At 43.7% G+C, this 19,778-nt stretch overlaps 1 protein-coding gene across 2 annotated transcripts in view; it reads left to right on the plus strand.

Moving 5' to 3' along the window:
- Positions 1–19,778, plus strand: part of LOC128836010 (signal recognition particle 54 kDa protein) — a 73,627-nt gene that overhangs the window by 27,483 nt on the left and 26,366 nt on the right. Inside the window, exon 1 of one of the 2 annotated variants that reach the window (XM_054025998.1) lies at positions 12,236–12,405. The exons of the other annotated variant lie outside the window; for it this stretch is intronic. Within the exon in view, the coding sequence (XP_053881973.1) occupies positions 12,313–12,405 (93 nt within the window). The 5' untranslated portion in view covers positions 12,236–12,312. Of the gene's footprint in view, positions 1–12,235; positions 12,406–19,778 lie in introns of those variants that run through there. 2 annotated transcript variants of the gene reach the window in all.

The raw sequence follows: 19,778 nt of genomic DNA on the forward strand, positions 1-19,778 counted from the left end.
TTTCTGCAAAAAAAATTTAAAATATGCATAACACATGAAATAGGTGCTGTGGTGCAGCATTCCCCCAGGAGTATTTTTATTTATAACTTTGAGCTACAGTAATGATCTTGGCATTGTCAGCATGGTTCACATTCAATACATCAGATATGTAGTATCTTAGTAAACTTGACATGCAATTCCTCAATTGAAAACACTACATTTTTGCCTTTTTAAGTAATCCCTCTGAGAGATCTTGTACAACTGTTCCTTTGTCTTAAAAAAAAAAAAAATTAAACTACCTGTATCAAAACTATGGACACTTTTGTGTAACCATTTTACATGAGAGCAGTCCTGCAATTGCAAGGGTGCTGTTTTCAAATAACTGTACAGGAATTGAACAGGTTACTTGAACTACCTACTTTGGTTCATTATAAACAATGATCAAAATCCATGTAATCTATAAACTGTTGAAAAGAGAACATGTTTTCTGTTTTAGCAACGGAAGAAGATTCATATAACCATCTTCTCAACCAGAACTTTATATGCAAGAGTTTAGACTTAGAGTTGAATGCCCTTAATGAAAATTAAACTTACAAAGAAGGGGTATATTGAACAGGAACAGTGAAGCACTGTACTTCTGTACAGGCCAATCCACAGAGACAAATGGTTCTTTATTTCTATTTTCAACTCGGAGCACAACTGTGGCTTTCTTACAATTTTATGGTTATCTCAAATCTCAGTTACTGCCACTAGACAGTGATTGTCAGGTCAACACACTGGTGAAATCTTCCTACAGCAGCTCCTGCAGCAGCATGTGCAATAGGCATTTCCTAACCTACTGGGTATGTGAACTGGTCTTCAACTAGACATACACATCACTGTGCACAAATTGCTAGTTCAGTAGTGAAATGTAGGTGATCTCTTGTCTTTTTATTTTTAATATAAGCTTTTGTTTTGGAATTAGAGTTTGTAATAATGGCATCAAAACATGAGCTGAAAAGTGATAAGTAGGTAGGCTATGAAAAGATACCTCTTCCTTCTGGGAAGTCTAGTAGTTCACCATTATAAAGAAGCACTTAGACTGTTGGGAGCTTGTTATAGGGGGAGGGAGAGGAAGTTATCTAGTGTTGGTTTAGTTCATAAACATGACCTGCAAATGAGAATATACTGAGTCTGACTTGCGTTGACTTCTCTATGATAAAGCAATTTAAAACTGGATCCTGTGAAATAATGGATCCGGAAAAGGGAGATGCGTAGGGGATAATGCTACAGTGCTGCCTCGACAGCCAAATTAAGTTGCTGGCTCCACTATCTGGAGTTCCTCCATGCACCCTCTTGGTGGGAACATGGTCCAGAGCCATACTCTTGTGAAACTTAGTTACACCAGACATGGGGAAGCTTGGTAAAAATGCTGCATCTATAGAAGTCAGTAGCAGCAACTCCTACACCCCTTCCCCAGGCAGAGCCTATTGTGCCCCTCCCTGCACCCTCTCTCCTCCCCTTCTTCCTCCCTCAGCACTCTGCCCTATTCTGCAGAAGGAGCATTTCTATTCTTTCTAATTTATAAAGGAGGCCTGACATTTTAAAGAAGCAAAAAGACCTAAACCAATGTTTTGGTTTTGCAGTTCACCTATTCATGGAGATTCTTGTAACTAGTGCATTGAAAGAACTACTAGAGAGAACTAGAGAACAAGGCAGCAGCACATTAAGTTGGTGAGTAGGTAATGTACAAAACTGGTTTACCTCTTTATAGTCAGCTATTGCTATAAACATCTTGTCTTATTTTCATAGATTAGAACAGCGGTTTTCAAACTGGGTTGGGACCCCATTTTAATGGGGTCGCCAGGGCTGGCTGAGACTTGCTGAAGCCCAACCCCCACTGTCTAGAGCTGAAGCCCAAGGACAATGAAGTTTGAGAACCCCTGGATTAGAGATTTTTTTTATCTTTATCACAAAACCAATGACAAAGCCTCTTGTCACTGATGTGGTTAGTTAAAATACATAACTTTATATTTCTACTGATTTCAAACAGATGGCCAGGACAGCTGAGAGTTTGCAAATAATAGACACCCTGAGAAAATTTTAGTCAGTAATGCCTAATGACCTAAAAGTAGGCAGCTCCCAAAAATAAACACTTGGAGATAAATCATCTAGAATTTCAAGAGTGTGTCCTCAAGATTCTGGCTAGGGGCAGGCAGCTGGAGGTCGTCAAGAATTTTATTTTAAAAGTGTAACTTTTGCAGCCTTTTATTTCTTGCCAATTCTAGAGCCTCAGTTAATATGACTAGGTACATGTTTTGTACATTTGTCTTATTTTTTTATTAGAGAAGCGAAAATCCATTGAAGGACTTAGATTGATGGGTTTGACAAATCCAGTTCAAGTGCTAGTCCCTACATGTATTCTATGGTGGGTATCCATGTGCTCCAGGGACCTTAGACTGGAGAACTCTTGCAAGCAGTGTCCATTGATCTGTGCCTGTGCCTTTACTCTCACCGTGCTTTGCTCCAAGCATATAAGGGGCAAAGCAGACCAATTACTTCTCCAGTTCCTCCTTACCACCGCATAGCCTGTGTTGGAATCTCCAGTGGCTGGAGCTTCTCCTTTCTTTGCATCCTTGTCTTCAAATCTGTAAATATTTCAAAGTTTTATATAGTTTTAGATCATTAGTGTAGATGGTGTTAATAGTCTTATTAGGATAACTAGTGAATAGTTAGAATCTCTAATCTGGGGGAAACTTCCCACCTCCCTGGTACAGGAATTAGCTTATACCCAGAATTTCAGGCTTTGAAAACTCTGTTCGGTCACCACTCTTTCTTAGTCAGCAATGACCACCAGCACTGCGCCTTTACTGTCTCAGAGAAATGCGTATCTCCACCCAGTGCAGTATCTGTTGCCTTTTCCCCAGCCAGACCTGACAGGCGCAAGAACTCCAGCTTAAAAAGTACCATCTGGAGAAAGCTATGAGGCTTCAGTCAGACTCAGGCTGGGAGGACCTCCCTGTACCTTGGCCAGAGACATTGAGGAACACACCTCCTAACAGAAGATCTGATGCAGAAGCGGGAAAGGGCAAAGCCAGAGACTGTTCTTTGGGGTTTCCCCATTAGAGTGAGGGATACTTTCATATGTACAAGAGCAGATCCCCCTTTAAGTCCACTTTGAAGCGGATAAATTCCTCCCTCAGCCTGTCCAAGTTGGGTGAGTCTTTGCACCCAAGTTCCAAGGACTTCAGATGTCCTAAGCCTCAGGAGTAGGATAAGAAGGCACAAAGGATCAAGGCTCTCCTGATACTGGACTTTGCATGGGCAGTAATGCCTCCTGTGGTACCATCCAGGTCAAGGGTCCAAGAACCACCAATAATGAGAAAGAGCACTAGATGGGAGACTCATATATTGATAGTACTGCAATGACTCCAAATGGATCTGCCAATCAAGAGTCTTCCCACATCAACTCTGATGGGAGAGGCAAACAAGACCCTGTGTGCCCCAGTGTGTGTAAATATATACACCACTCTGGAGGACATCTTTGTTCTCTCAGATCTGCAATCTCCCCTGTTGCTGGGACCGATCCTTACCAGGGAGATTTTGTCCCCATCAGGAGACACGGAATATGGGAAAATAAGTCTAGCCCCCATCTTATCTACTAGCCAGGACTTTCCTTCAATGGAACTGACAGCACCACCAATTGAGCTGGATCTCACTGGCTTGTCATTGGGGAAAGCAACTGTACTGGAGGAACCACCATCACCTCCACCAAAGGAGTTTAGTCCAGACAAGAGATTGAGAGCTTCCTGGAACCAGCGTCATCCACCCAAACCAGGAGTTGCAGGATCTGTGCAATCTAATAGAGCATCACATCACCCCTCCAAGACAGCAATCAATACTTCCTCCTGAAGTCATAGAGGAAAAGGGGAATGAGCCAGTTCCGCTGGTACCAATGGATCTCTCCTCATCGCCAGACGAGGTGGCTGCTCCGCTTCACCATGTCCTTTGGATGACCACAGAATTCCAGAAGCTGCTACAGAGGGAGATGGAAGAGCTCCAAATCTCCTTCTAGAGGTCTAGGACACACAGCATAAGCTCTTGGACATCCTTCAAGCCATGAGATCCAGCCAGATAGCACTTCCAGTGAATGAAGACATACTGGAACCAGTAAGGGCTTCCTGGTATACACTGGCAACATGAGCCCCTATTCCCAAGAGGGCTGACAAGTGTTACTTTGTCTCAGCAAAGGGAGTAGAGTTTTTATTTACCCACCCTACACCAAACTCCCTGGTTGTTCAGGCTACCACTGTCATGTACTTCTGTACCAGATATGGACTGGGCACAGAGCTTCCTCACACACAGCAGATGTGTTCACCTAGTGGATGAACAGTATAATACAGTTTAGCATTCCATTACAGCCACAGAAAAATACAGGCAGCAACACCCAAGAACCATCCCCATTGATAAAAAGGCCAAATATCTGGACCTTCTGGGGAGGAAGGTATTTACATCTACAAGCCTCTATTTTAGAATAGCAGACTATCAAACGCTGTTGGCTAAATATGATTTTCTAAATTATTCAAAGCTCCTAGATTTGAAAGACAAATTACCACTGCAGGACAGGGCTCAGTTTCAGGGCCTTATTGATGAAGGCAAGCTGGTGACCAGAACTTCATTACAGGCAATGATCAATGCAGCCGATACAGCATCAAGATCAATGGCAACTGCCATTGTGATGGGCTGGGAATCATGGCTATACTCTTCCCAGTTTCCCAGTGATGGCCAGAACACTGTAGAGGACTTGCCCTTAGAGACCAGTCTTAAACAAAAAGACAGGTAAGTCTTTGCACTCACTAAAAGACTCTAGGACAACCTTCCACTCCCTGGTATATATACACTGGCCCTAAAGATGAAATGCCATAAGCAAACCAAGGCCTGTGACGCAGCCATTTTACAATCCATGCCGTTACGAAGCACCTCGCAAATGACAGAAGATGCAAAAAACATGATACCCTCCTCTTTCCACTTCAACAACATCAACCCCAACCTCACCAGCCTGTTTAAAAGATACTTTTGATGAGATGCTCGGGAGTTGCAAACCAATATTGATGCCATCCCCACCTCATCCTCAGGTCTCCTTTCATGCCACCTAGCACTTTTTTCCTACAACTTGAAGGCAATAACAGTGGACAAGTGGGTGTTGGATATCATCCATTCCAACTATACCATTGAGTTTCTTTCCCTTTTCCCTCCAAAACCTCCTTCCCTGGCCCTTTTCGGGAATCACTCCCAGGAGCTGACCCTCCTTCAAGAAATAGAATCTCTTCTCCAATGGGGAGCAGGAGCAGATACCTCTTTAACACCAGGGAAAAGGGGTGTATTCAAAATATTTTCTAGTTCCCAAGAAAGGAGGAGGATGGAGACCCATTCTCAACCTGCAATAACTCAATATTTTTATTTGCAAACAAAAATTCTGCTTGGATACACTGGCATTGATAAAACCAACTCTGGAAAAGGACACATGGTTCACAGCTCTTGATATGAAAGATACATACTTTCATATAATTCACCCTTCCCACAGAAGATTTCTCAGGTTTGTGGTGGCTTCCAACCACTATTAATACAGGGCACTCCCATTCTGTCTAGCAACACAACCCAAGGTCTTCACTAAAGTGTTTTCAGTAACAGCAGCACAGCTCAGAAGGGGCAGCTCCATCATCTTCCCATATTTAGATGACTGGCTTCTCACAGGAAGGACATGCCTAGAAATCCTGACATGGCCCTTGTCACTGCTCCATCTCCCAGCATCCCTGGGAATCTGTGTAAACATGGAACAGTCTACCCTGATTCCGATGTAGACTACAGAATTAATAGGACCAACCTTAGACTTAGTCAGGGTGAGGACTTATCTCCCTATGCACAATTATATAGCTTAATATTTTCAGATTCTTATTAATTAATTGTATGTTTTTAGTACGTTAGAAAATCATGAATGATATATTGTTTATTTACAAAAAAATAACTTTTTAGTCATGATTTGTATCAAGCTACATTAGGATGGTAAATGAAATTTAAACAAACACACAAAACAGAATATAAACTTTATTTTTATTAAACAAAAGAAGCCCTTTATACAGTACACGACCAGTTATGTCATACTTACAAAGCTTGACCTCAAAACTTAGAAGTTTTTTCTCCTGATTCTTCCTTTATATAGAAAAACAGCCTTTAACTCAAAGTTTTTGATAGAGGCACATGGAGTCAGCATATTTATTTTTTATTTAAATGTTATAAGAGATTATAGTAAGTTTAGACCTTAACATGTTTTCTGTTAATTCAGATTTAATTTTAAACAGATTTATTTTTTAAAATAAAAATTTATTATAATTTAAATAGAAACATCAAAACTTTTTTTTTTTAAATCTGATTTTTAATTTTTTTCAAACAAATTGTTTTTACCCACCCTGTACTCCTCCTCTGTGGCTTGCAAGCTTGGTTTTGAACAATAGCTACATGAAGCAAACACAGCACAAACACCATAGTGACAATTCCCATCAAAGTGAGAGTCTCAACTGACTTGCTGGAAAGCTCCTGGACAAATGTGCATGGGTGTTCCTTTGCTGTCCCTGACAAGATGATAATTATAGACACCTCCTTATTCAGCTGGGGGGCTCATGCAGCTCAGGGCTCTTAAATGCCCCAAGAAACTAGAATGCACATAAATCTTCTGGAACAATAAGACAACTGTATTCTACATAAACAAGTAGGAAGGAGTAAGATTCATGTCCCTATGTATAGAAGCAGTCAACTTATGGAATTGGTGTATCAGGAACCACATCACCCTAACGCAGTGTACTTCCCAGGAGCTCAGAATTTGCTGGCAGACAGCCTCAGCAGGCATTTCATTGTCAATCACAAATGGGAGTTACACTGTTCTGTGGTAAACAGCATCTTCATTCAGTGGGGAACTCCCACTTTGTATCTGTTTGCCTCCCAGGAGAAGCAACATATATTGCTCCAAAGAAAACCAAGGCTGGTACTCCAGAGACAATGCTCTGCCTACTCCCTTGAACAAACCACTTGGACTATGCCTTTCCTTCTATTCCACTGCTACCTTGGGTTCTTCGGAAAATTCGACAGGACAGAGCACAAGTCATCCTCATCATGCCCAAATGTCCCATGCTGTTCTGGTTACCAAATCTCCTAGGAATATCAACCCATCCAACCGTCAGCATTCAGCTCTTCCTGAATCTCTTGACTCAAGAGAACAGCAAGGTCAGTCACCTCACCCGGATGCTCTTCACCTCACTGCTTGGTATTTGGATGGATGTCAAACCTAAAACATTCCTGCTCTGAAGCTGTACAACCCATTCTCAATCATAGCAGAAAGGACTCCACCCAAAAATGTTATCTAGCCAAATGGAAGAGTTTCTCTCTCTGGACCCAGCAGAATCACGTGTCTCCAGAAACAGCAAGTATTCCCACTATCTTGGATTACCTCTTTAACCTCAAGATGGATCTTTCCCTTAGCTTGCTACAGGTTCACCTGGTGGCAATCAACAGGTCACCCACCAATACTCTGACTCAACTCACCGAGTAATGTCTAGGTTCCTAAAAGGAGGGATAGGTGAACTTGGTGCCCTAATGGCAGACCCACCATACACAATATTCCATAAAGACACTTTCACTATGACTACACTCAAAATTGACCCGTAAGTGGTTTTGGAATTTCACATAAATCAGATTATCAATTTACCTGTGTTGTTCCCAAAGCTCCATGCTTCCAGCAAGGAGAAGAGACTTCATTCCCTCAATGTGAGGCGAGCATTGGCATTTTACCTGCAAAGGACAAAACAGATGAGAGAATGCTGTTGTGGAATGAATCTGAAAACAAGCTATTTCCTCCCAAAGAATTTCTAAATTAATCGCTAGGTGTATCCTGCTTTATCAGTTGGCACATCTGCCCCCTGACCACCCACATGGGATAAGGGCTCACTCTATGAAAGCACAAGCAGCCTCAGTAGCATCGCTTCCCAAGGCACCCTTGCTTGATATTTGCAAGGCGGCAAGATGGAGTTCCATCCACACATCTACAAGTCATTACGTCTTGGTCCAAGCCTTCTCTACTGATGCATCCTTTGGGACAGCAGTTCTACAAGCAGTCATACCACCTACATCCTTGCAAACTCCTCCTCTCTGAAGTGCTGCTCCTCAGTCACCCACTGTGGAATACACATAGGGACCAGTACTGAAAGAAGAGAGAATGTACATACCCTCTTATAACTGGAGTTCTTCCAGATGTGTGGTCCCTATCTGTATTCCACTACCTTCCCTCCTTCCTCTCTGCTTTGGATTATGTCTGGATTCACGGTAGAGAAGGACCTGGCGAAGCGGTTGGTCTGCACTGTCTGTTATGCCCTCAGAGCAGAGAATGAGGAGAGCAAGGTGCAGGCATGGACCAACGGATGCTTCTTGCAAGAATTTCCAGACTCAGGCATGAAGCACATGCATACGAACAGTGGAACACAGATAGGGATCAGACATCTTGAACAACCATTACAATCGGGTAAACTTCCCTTTTTCACTCTCTTTACAAATGGGTAGAGTACACGCAGCTCTTATGTGAGCTTCGATCTCAAAGGATGAAAGAGTAACTCAGTCCATGACATTCATTTTTTAGCCTTTTTGCTGAGATTGCCAACACAGGAAGCAGTTGTAATGGTGGACAGACACCTGTTCATTAGCAACTGGATAATTAATTCATGTAGGCAACAAAACAGCTATTAAAGGGCCTGGGTGCAGGCAAGCATTTGGCATGATGTTGAATTCTTAATTTCCTAGTAGCAGCCTTTCTACTCTTCATTAGGACTTTCAATACACTGCTAAATTAAAACACACTAACCTCCTGTGTTAGTGGGCATGTTGGTGGAAGGCCAGGCACAATGCTACTGTACAAGGGCTACGGTTATAGTACTGGCAGGGGGCAGCAAACTGGCTGCTGACACCATCTGCTGAGCATAGCCAGGGCTTAAATTCTCAGAGATTATTTCCCAGAGGCTCCCCCCTCTACTGCCTCATTCGGGGTTCCTGACTTCAGCTGTGGGGTGAGAGTCTTGGGGCTTTAGCATGAGGGGGAGAGGAGCACTGGGGCTCAGGGCTTCAGCCCCATAGGAGGCAGTGGGGCTCCTGCAGGTTTGAAAATATTTACCAGAGCTCCGCTCCAGACAGCTCCAGCTGAATTTAAGCCATGAGCATAGCTAATACTTCTTTTGATAGCACTAACCTAACTAGGATTTAAACTGGCAACATAGAGGTGAAGTCATTTTTATTTTCCTATATAGTGCTCATCATAGCGTTTCTGTTCAGTTTTATCTGAACAAAAACACTAGGGATTTTTATACTTTTCTTATCTGAAAGTCTAGGGAGCACTTCACAGTTGCTGTAAATATAATAATTTGGGGTTTTCTTTCTTTCACTAATTCAGTTTTACTCTCCTAGGTCACTAGAAGTGGGTTCCGTGGAATAATACATCTTTAAAAAGGCGATAATAGCTCTTTTTAGAATTCACAACCAATCATTATGACCTAAATGGACCTCTGTTGTTGAATGCTCTACAATCCTATCCATTATTGCCAGCAGAAATGCAGTCTTCCAGCTAAGGTTATAGATATTGAAGAAAATTGTCAAGTTTCTATCTCCTGCACCATTTCAAGCTGTTGTTCCATTTTTGTTTATTTGTTTACTCTTACAATGTACCCTTCTACAAAGCTTATGTAGGTTTGTATTACAGTTGGGGTCCTTGCCACATGTAATGAAGATAACTGTCTCTAAATTTAGATAACACAGCCCTTGTACTCTTCTCCCCTGCCCACACATGAATTCTGTACAGTATGTGTGTGTATAGGGAGTCAGAGTTCTCCAGCCTCTCTTGCCTTTGTAGTAGTGGTGGTTGCAGCAGCTATGCTCTTGCTTAAACCATCCTGTCTCAGTTACAGGGCTAGCTGCACCTCTTTTGCCTGCCTGGTCTCTTTACATGCTCCCCCTCAGGTGTCAGGCTTCGTACCTTTACCAGTCCTGGGTGCAGAATTACATAATTCTCCCCCCCTCCTACACTGGGCAGTGGGCTACAGTACTCTGTGTATCAACAGTGCTTACCCAGTATCTCCATCTGAGGTTGGCACCTGTGATTCTTCTCTGTGGAAGTCTCTGACCAGTGGTATATATGATCATACAGCATTCTGAAAACCACAGTATTTATTTTAGCAGTGGGAATAAAGCCTTTAAAGAAAAAAGATTTTAAAACAACAAATGGTCTAACCACCCATGTCAATCTTACCTAAATTCTTACTATTCCCTACTTGTAAGCTAGGCAGGCCTAACTTTTTCAGACACTGCTAGTGGGATTTCTGTGTCTGTCTGGTTCCCCTCTATAACACCGGCTTCTCTCTCTTGAAAGAAGAACTCATTTAATCCTCCCAGAACTCTTTTGTTCTTCTTTATTCACAGGCTTTTCTGTCCTGATCCAAACCAATGTTGTAGGCTCAGGGCTGGTGCTACTATTAAGGGGAAATAGGCGGTTGCCTAGGGCGCCAAGATTTGGGGGCACCAAAAAGCACTGCCCCCAATTTTTTTTACAGCATTCCTCCCCGAGCGTGCGGTCACTGCTCCACTTCTCCTGCCTCCCAGGCTTGCAGCGCCAATCAGCTGTTTGGCACCGCAAGCCTGGGAGGAGAATTAGAGCGGGGGCGGCATGCTCAGGGAGGAGGTGGAGCAGAGGTGAACTGGGGTGGGGAGGTGCCGCAAGGCTCCCTGGGCCGGGGGTGTGGGGAGTTGCCGCAGGGGTGCCTCAGGGCGGGGGTGGGAACTGCTGCAGGGCTCCCCACCTCAGCTCACCTCTGCTATGCCCCCTCCCCGAGCACGCCATTGCTGCTCCACTTCTCCCACCTCCCAGGCTTGCGGCGCTAATCAGCTGTTTGGTGCCACAAGCCTGGGAGGGGAGGAGAATTAGAGCGGGGGCGGCGTGCTCAGGGAGGAGGCGGAGCAGAGGTGAGCTGGGGTGGGGAGCTGCTGCACGGCTCCCCGGGGTGGTGGGAGCTGCAGCGGGGGTTGGGGGCGCCTCAGGGCAGAGGGAGGGGGAGCTGCTGTGGGAGGGGCGGGGAGCTGCCGCAGGGCTGGAGGGGGGGGGGGGGCGCGCATGGTGGAAGTTTCGCCTAGGGCGCAAAGCTTCCTTGCACTGGCCCTGCATATCACAATCATATCACAGTGGTAAAAATGGAGGTTCCAGGGTGTTACTTTGAAGTACCGAGTGTCAACAGTCTGTCAGTGCTCAGCTGATGCCTATAGACTTGACAAGAGCTGGCACAAGGTTTACCAGTGTCACAAGGGGTTCTGGTCTCTTTGAGTGGAAGTGGGTACAGTAAATGCTCATTAGTAGCAACATATCTGTTCCCCATTTGCTATGTTCCTCCTAAGCAACTGTTGCTGTTATGGGGAGTGTCATCTGACCAAGGGCAGCCTGCTTTTTCTGATAAGTAAACAGTTACAGTATATTCATTATTATTGCTACAGTATTACATTAGTATACCCACTCTACATTTTAAACATATGCTCTGTTCTGCATTTGTAGTCTACTACCATATTGTATCAAGAACATGGTATTGAGTTAATGTTCTAAAAATATCAAGTTTTATTTTTTTGTTTTAAGGACAATCAAACATCAATGATGACAACAAACACAACCTCTTGCTCTTATTTGTAAACATTTTTTGTACTTGTGCTTAACTATAATACTTCGTATGCACTGTAAGTTGCCCTGGATAAGGGCATCTGCTCAGAAAATAAATAACAATGCTGTAATAACCTAAATTAAAATATGATTCCACATCAAAGTGTATTCTACTTATACAGGGGTCTGGCTGTGAAGGTGGGTGGTAGTGACTTCAGGTGGTCCAGCTGTGGGTGTGGGTGGCCTGGCTACGGAGGTGGGTGTCTGGCGGCAGAGGTCCTGGCTTTGGGGGTAGGTGGGTGTCTGGCTGCTTCTGGTTATTGGGGTGGCAGCAGGGGTCCTGGCTGTGGGGGTGGGTCTCTGGCGGTTATGGGGGTGTCTGTGGCGGCGGAGGGGCCCGGCTATGGGGGGTGGGTCCTGGCTGTGCAGCCGGGCAATATCTGGGGTTGCGGGACTCTCCGCCACAGGAGGTGCCAGGCCCAGCCGGTTGCTTGGCAACGGCCTCTCCACCCGCCCTTGCGCTCCGCGGGTGCGTGCGGCGGGCGGGGCCGCTCGTGACCTCACTTCCCAGGGCCCGGCGGAGTCTGGCTCGGCCTGTGCCGCCGCTTCTGTGGTCTGGCGGGGGCATGGAGCAGGGTCTCTCCGCTATCACCCTGTACTGCGCCTCCCCAGCCGGGACCGCACCCGCCGTTGCCCCCCGCGCCATGGAGCAGGAGCAGGTGAGACCGGCTTCCCCAGGGGCTGGGCACCGCCTGAGCCCTCATCCCCGCCCCGTACAAGGGAGGGGCCGGGGCCGGGCTGGGCTGGGCTGGGTCGGGCCGGGCCACGGTGACCCAACACCACCCATGGGGGACTGGCCGGAGCCTATTCTCTGTTCTTCCGAGGGCTTGTGGGGCAGCTGCTGCCCACCGCAGAGAGGCTTCCCGGCCCCTAGGGGAGCAACGGGGGGTGACGTGGGTCCGTACCTAAGCAGAGGGGTTGGGAGTCAGGACTCTTGGGTTCTTTTTCCAGCGCTTCCTGTGGGTGGTCCTCAGCAAATCACTTTTCCACGGCTTAATGCCCCGCCTGTGCCACCACAGGGTAGTGATTCCCTGTCCCCCAGGACTGGCGTGAGGCTGAGGTCATCAATGTTTGTAAACTGGTTGGAGAGTCTTGGGTAGAAGATGCTACATAACTACAAAAATTTTGTTTATTTCGATGGTAATAATAGCCCCCTAAACTCTAGACGTTACTTGCCTCTTCCCGTGGCTCAAAATAGTTGTCAAATATATATAGACACAACATTGTTTTACCTTGTAATGTATAGCTTGAAGGCCCTTTCCTGTGGCTTCTCCTCCCACCTTTAGAAAATTGGACCTCTTTCCATAAATCACTGCTTCAGTAACTGCATGATTGACTTGAAATATGGCTGCCCACTTTTGTCAAGGCTTATTTGTAACCCTACAGGTGATGGTTCTGTAGAGTTTAATATCTGATGGCAAGTGGTTCCTCTCAAGTGGTTGGTAGGGTCGGATTGAGGGCAAAAAATGTCTCTTGGACTTTGGTTTAAGTGTGAGAAGCTCAGTATTTCTTCCTAGCTTACATCTTGTTTTCTTGCTTGCCAAAGCAGCACAACCATTTACTACAATGCCTGTTATGCTTTTGCATAATTTTTTTTTCAAATAGAGCTTTAATTTGTTTTCATTCCATTTAGGTTGTGAACAAAGACTTTTTTCTGGCAAAACTAGCTGTGTACAGTGTACCTGGGTGAGGGTGTGCAAGTGAAGTCAATGTAGTTTTAGTATGTGGCTTTGGTTTAATGATGACTGGCTGGTGAGATAGTGTGTCTTGTCAATTTTTTTTAATCTTTTACAACAGGGGGCAGCAGCATCATGGAGGTGGTGGCCCCAAGTGATACCTGATTCACAGGCCTTATCTTGCAAGCCCTCCAATGTAGAATTCCCAGTGAATTCATTAAGAGTTCTGCACATGGAAGGTTTTGCAGAATCCAGGCTCATGAATAGCATTGGGGAAATTGGAAGCTTACTAGGTTCTTACCTGTCTCAGATTTTATACTAGAATATTAATCACTTCATTTGTTCAGAAGTTTAAACACTTCAAACATATCTGCACTGGCCCAAATTTCTTGTGCTTCACTTAGTAAATAATGTCTGTTACAAATGAGTTTGATACATTTTAAATTCAGACAAGTTTCAGCTTTCAGCAAGTTGTGGTGCTAACTTGGCAAGTGTATTGAGATATAGCCATCTTACATATAAGGGACATTACTTCTTAAAAATAGTCTTTAACCAGACAAATTTCCTTACCTCTGCTACTAGTGACATCTGAGATGACCAAAAGTGAACATTTAAAAAAAACCCAAAAGTAATATGCTCTTTCGCTACTTCATGCTTTGTTTACTTTTTGCATTTCACAGAGTTTCGCTTTTGTAGCCAGCCTCAGGCTGTTTTCAGTTATTGTGTTTTGGTGGTTGCTGCCCTCAGCAGAACACTTTTTAATATTTCAACTGAATTTAATAAAGGTGCAAACCTCCCCCCAAAAACCCAACAACAAAAGAAAATAGGATCAATAAAGGCATTAGGAGGCAGTGTGTATGGAAATATTTCTCACTAAAGCCTGCCAACTTTTCCAGTGCTTCTTTAAGCTCCCTGATCTTTATTTTACTCTCATTTTAGATCTTTTGTCCTATACTGAGGCTTGTGTAAGTTGACAAGTTTTACCTGAAACAAAGTAAGGACATCCTTTGGTATAGAATTTTAGGGGACTTCTGATCTGAACAAGTGATGAGGCTAATGGATTGAAAAGATTGATGCACAGCCCTGGTTTCCATATTATTTTTTTCTCTTGGCATTTTTCTTTAAGTATGTGAATTGAGTACATGTGAAACTGAGGAGGTCTTGTAGCACTGTTTTAGGTCAGTCGTACTATAGCAAGCATAGCAGCTCTGTCAGAGCACCCAAGTCCGCTATTATATTTGTGTTCCAGTAACACCTAGGAGCCCGTCACGGATCCTGGCCCTATTGTGCTAGGCACTGTACAAGCCCAGAACAAAAACTCCCTGCCCCAAATAGCTTACAATCTAGTATAAGACAGGAGACAGATGGATACAGACAGGAGCACAAGGAAACAATGAGACTGTATTGGCCAGCATAATAGGCAACAGTTTCAGTGTGTCAGGAGCCTAACCATTGTCCAGATTTGTGCAGGTGTCCTATTAAAAGAGGGATTTGAAAGAGCACAATGAAGTAGCTTCACAGATGTTTACGAGAGGCTGCTCCCAATTTTGTGGGATAGCATGGGAGAGAGCACAAAGGTACTTGTTTGCAAGAAGTAAGGTGGTGAAGGCTGACAGAGCAGAGATGGGAGTTGACATCTTAATAAAGCATATGAGAGATAATAGGGGATAGGTTGAGAAGGGCCTTGAAGCTGAAGACAAATAATGTGATTTGATGGAGAAGGGGGAGCCAGTGGTTGGATGCAGAGAGTGAGGTGATATTGTCAAAGTGCTGAGCTGGGAGAATTATCTTTGCCTTAGCATTCTGCATGGATATGAGTCGGGGAGGATTGCATTTGTCAAGGCTGAAGCAGAGGTCATTGTAGTGATCCATACACAAGCTGATGTGAGGCTGGGTGAGAGTTTTAGCTGTGTGGACGCATAGCAAGGAATATATGTTGAAGATCTCAAGCACAGAGAATTGCCAAGTCTTTATCACTTCTGCTATTCTGTTCTTGGGCTACTGTTCTTAGCAAACTGCTGGTTGTGTGATGCTTTTATGATGTGCACAAATGAGAATGAGATGAGAATACTAAATTAATTCCTGTTTGTGATCCAAACTAAGATTTGAGCTCAGGTATCATAGAATCATAGAATATCAGAGTTGGAAGGGACCTCAAGAGGTCATTTAGTCCAACCCCCTGCTCAAAGCAGGACCAAGGTATGCAAATAGAAAAGCTAGCATAATAACCCACTGGTATATTTAGCCCCTTCAAGGTGTACTAATTTAGTCTATGTCACACTTCACATGTTCTTAAATTGTTTAGATACTGATTTCTTTGAGATATGAACCTCTTAAGAATGGAATTTGAATAACACTAAAAGCAAACTACTGTATTAATTAAATATTAAGATTGTAGGATTTTTACTTTATAGATGTAGCAGTGCACAAGGCTACATACATACATTTAAGAGTAGTGGAAAAGTAGAATTTAAACACAAATAATAAATATTGAATCATTACAGTTTTATTGTAGGAGTAGCGCAGACAAATGGGCAGTTCCATTATTATAATTTCTATGGTGTATTGCATTGTCATTGTGTGGATATGTAACAAAGAGCCCTATTGTAATGCATATACACAGTTTCCACAGTAGCCTTTACTGTAGCTCCTATCTTAGAATTTACTGACTTCTGTGTAATTAATGCAATGTTAAGGTTTAGATTGGGGTGGGCAAACTACGGCCCAGGGGCCCCATCCAGTCCTCCAGATGTTTTAATTTGACCTTTGAGCTCCCGCTGGGGAGCGGGGTCCGGGGCTTGCCCTGCTCCGGCACTCCAGCCAGGGAGCGGGGTCAGCGGCATGTCCCCTCTCTGGCTCCTACGTGGCGGCACAGCTAGGCGGCTCTGCATGCTGCCCCTGCCCCAAGCGCCTGCAGACAGGGCAGCATGCAGAGCTGCCTGGCTGCGCCTCCACATAGGAGCTGGGGGGGACATGCCGCTGCTTCTGGGAGCTGCTTGAGGTAAGCGCCTGGCCCCCTCCTGCACCCCAACCCTCTGCCCCAGCCCTGATCCCCCTCCCACTCGCTGAACCCCCTCGGTCCCAGCCCGGAGCATCCTCCTGCACCCACTATCCCTCATCCCCAGCCCCACCCCAGAGCCCGCACTCCCAGCTGGAGCCCTCACCCCCCCACACCTCAACGCCTTGCCCCAGCCCAGAGCCCCTTCCGGCACCCTGAACTCCTCATTTCTGGCCCCACCCCAGAGCCCGCACCCCAACCCCAGCTTCATGAGCATTCATGGCCTGCCATACAATTTCCATACCCAGATGTGGCCCTCGGGCCAAAAAGTTTGCCCACTCCTGATTTAGATGTTAAGGTCATCTTTTACCTTTAATTAAAAGAAGCCAGAATAGAAAAGCTGTTTCAATAAATACTTTTTCAAATGCACCTGTTTAGTTTAATGTCTGGGGATTGGTCCTGCTTTGAGCAGGGGGTTGGACTAGATGACCTCCTGAGGTCCCTTCCAACCCTGATATTCTATGATTCTCAAACAGGTTTTCTTCATTTTTCAAAATAATTACCTATGAGTTGAGAATTAGTAGGAGACCTCATTCATGAGTTGCCAGCTAGCCATTTCTGTTCTAAGTGTTTGTACTATTTATAAGCACAGAGATGGGGAAAGGAGAACAACAACAGTGGAAAACATAATAAAGAAAAGCATCTGTGTATGCAGACTTTAGACTTACAGGGGATTTACACTGTAACTTCTACTAGTTAATGTGCAGCAAAACCGTTGGGGAAAAAAATTGATTTACTTCCTGGTGCTGCAGTGTCTTTTCAAATGAGTATTTACAGTTGCAGTATTTACTAGATCTCTTGTTTAAACTAGTGGAAGGAATACATTCTTGATAGATTCAAGTGATTTCATCCCTGACTTCATAATTGTATGGATGTGAAAGAACTGAAGCTAGTCTTGCAATAGCACAAGACAGTGAAGTTATACAGACTAAGCAATTTCACATTAAATATTTTGACACTAGGTTTTGAGTTATCAAAGTTAAGCTGAGATCATACAACCTGAATGTAATAGTAAAAAAATTAATTGGTTTGTCTTCTCTCTTCTCCCCACTTTTTCCTTTGTCTGTTTAGACTGTAAAATCTTTGGGATAGGGACTGTCTGTGAAGCATTTAGTATACGCTATGATATAGAACAGTCTAAATGTTATTAAAATTTATATAATCATAGAAATGTAGGGCTTGTAAGGAACCTCAAGAGGTCATCTAGTCTAGCCTCTTGTGCCTAGACAGCACCAAGTATGCTTTCCTGGACCATTCCTGACAAGTATTGTCTAACCCATTCTTAAAAACCTCCAATGACAGGGATTCCAAAACCTCCCTTGAAAGCCTATTCCAGTGCCTTACTATCCTTATAGTTAGGTTTTTCCTAAAATCTAACCTGTCTCCCTTGCTGAAGATTAAGCTGATTAATTCTTGTCCTACCTTCAGTGGATATGGAGAACAATTGCTGTCCTCTTTATAATAGCCCTGAGTATATTTGAACATTATCAGGTCCCCCTATAGCAGGAGTAGGCAACCTATGGCACATATGCCGAAGGCAGCACGCGAGCTGATTTTCAGTGGCACTCACACTGCCGGGGTCCTGGCCACAGGTCCGGGGGCCTCTGCATTTTAATTTAATTTTAAATGACGCTTCTTAAACATTTTAAAAACCTTATTTACTTTACATTAAACTATTGTTGTGCTATGTTATAGACTTCTAGAAAGAGACCTTCTAAAAACGTTAAAATGTATTACTGGCGCGTGAAACCTTAAATCAGAGTGAATAAATGAAGACTCGGCACACCACTTCTGAAAGGTTGCCAACCCCTGCCCTATAGTCTTCTTTACTCAAGACTAAACATGCTAAATTTTTGTAACCTTTCCTCATAGGTCAGATTTTCTAAACTTTTTATCATATTTGTTGCTGTCCTCCGGACTCTCTGTTGAATTTGTCCACATCTTTCTTAAAGTACTCAGCCTGAGGCCTCACTTGTGCCAAGTAGAGCAGGAGAGTTACCTCCTATGTCTTAAATACATGTGTGTGTTACTTACATAAATACCGATCAGTGTTTAAAATTTCGAAATCGGGTACGGTGTTTTTATTCAACAGAATGTTACTGGTGAATTGTGAGGGACTAGTTTAAGGATAACCCCACAACCCGTAACTACACAAACAAAACAAACTAACAGGAAGTGATGTTAGAAGGACAGGGATTTCTCATTGTGCTTTTACAGAGATAGGACAAACTTATTTATCCACAAATTTAACTTCCAGATCCTGGAATTTTGGGGAGTGGCTCTGGGCATTGGGATGCAGGATTACAATATTTTCACTGAATATAAAAAAAACCCCAAACAACCTATTAGATTAGACTACTGCCGCTTTAATTTAATTATATGTAAACTGTGCCACAAACATGCAAAGGAAAATTGACAACTGTTACAAACCAAATGCATAACTACTTGTTTAGCATAAGTAGTTAGAATATGTGCTAAATGACCATTCAAGGTAGAGTGGCCCCTTAACACACGTGCAGTCATGGGAAGAAAAGAGGGAGGGTTAGTGGGTTACAGATTGTAGTAATAAACCATAAATCTAGTGTGTATCTACTTATGCTAAACAATTTGTTCCACCTTGCATTTAGCTGTGACACTTGGAGTACTTTTCGCAGACTGGAAGAATTGCTCCGTGCAGCTCGAAAGCTCCTCTCTCTCACCAACAGAAATTGGTCCAATAAAAGATATTACCTCACCCATCTTGTGTGTCTCATATCCTAGGACTGACACAGCTAAAATTATGCTGCATTAGCACTAATAGGCTTTATACTGCCCAGGCAGAAGAGATTTTATCTGTTCATCTTAAAGATATGGATCCTGTTTGTATCTGACTTCATTTTGATTCTGTTGGTGGAAAGAATCCTCCAAGCCACCTGATAGAAACTCGTCTTTTGTTCAGCCGTGTTGTGACTGTAAGAATTTATTTTTGTTTTTTGAGCATTAGCATGGTGATGATTTTTCCTGTTGCTGGCTTTGGTTAATATTTTAAATAACTACATTTTTGTAGAGTAGAGGGACTCTATCACAACATAATAGGCTGGATTTTTTCACTGTATAGTATGTTGTTGTTTTCTGTAAGCCTTTATGTATGTGGACGTTTTTGTGTTCCATTCGTGTAGCTAACAAATAGTGTTCTAAACATCACTGCTCAATCATAGAGACAAGGTGGACCAACTCTTTACCTGCCTTGTCCCTCTAATATCCTGGGACCAACACTGCATACAACTGCTCAATCATATTACTTTTTGTTGCATACCAT

The sequence above is a fragment of the Malaclemys terrapin genome, chromosome 4, assembly GCF_027887155.1.
Source record: "Malaclemys terrapin pileata isolate rMalTer1 chromosome 4, rMalTer1.hap1, whole genome shotgun sequence".
NCBI classification, from domain to species: domain Eukaryota; kingdom Metazoa; phylum Chordata; order Testudines; family Emydidae; genus Malaclemys; species Malaclemys terrapin.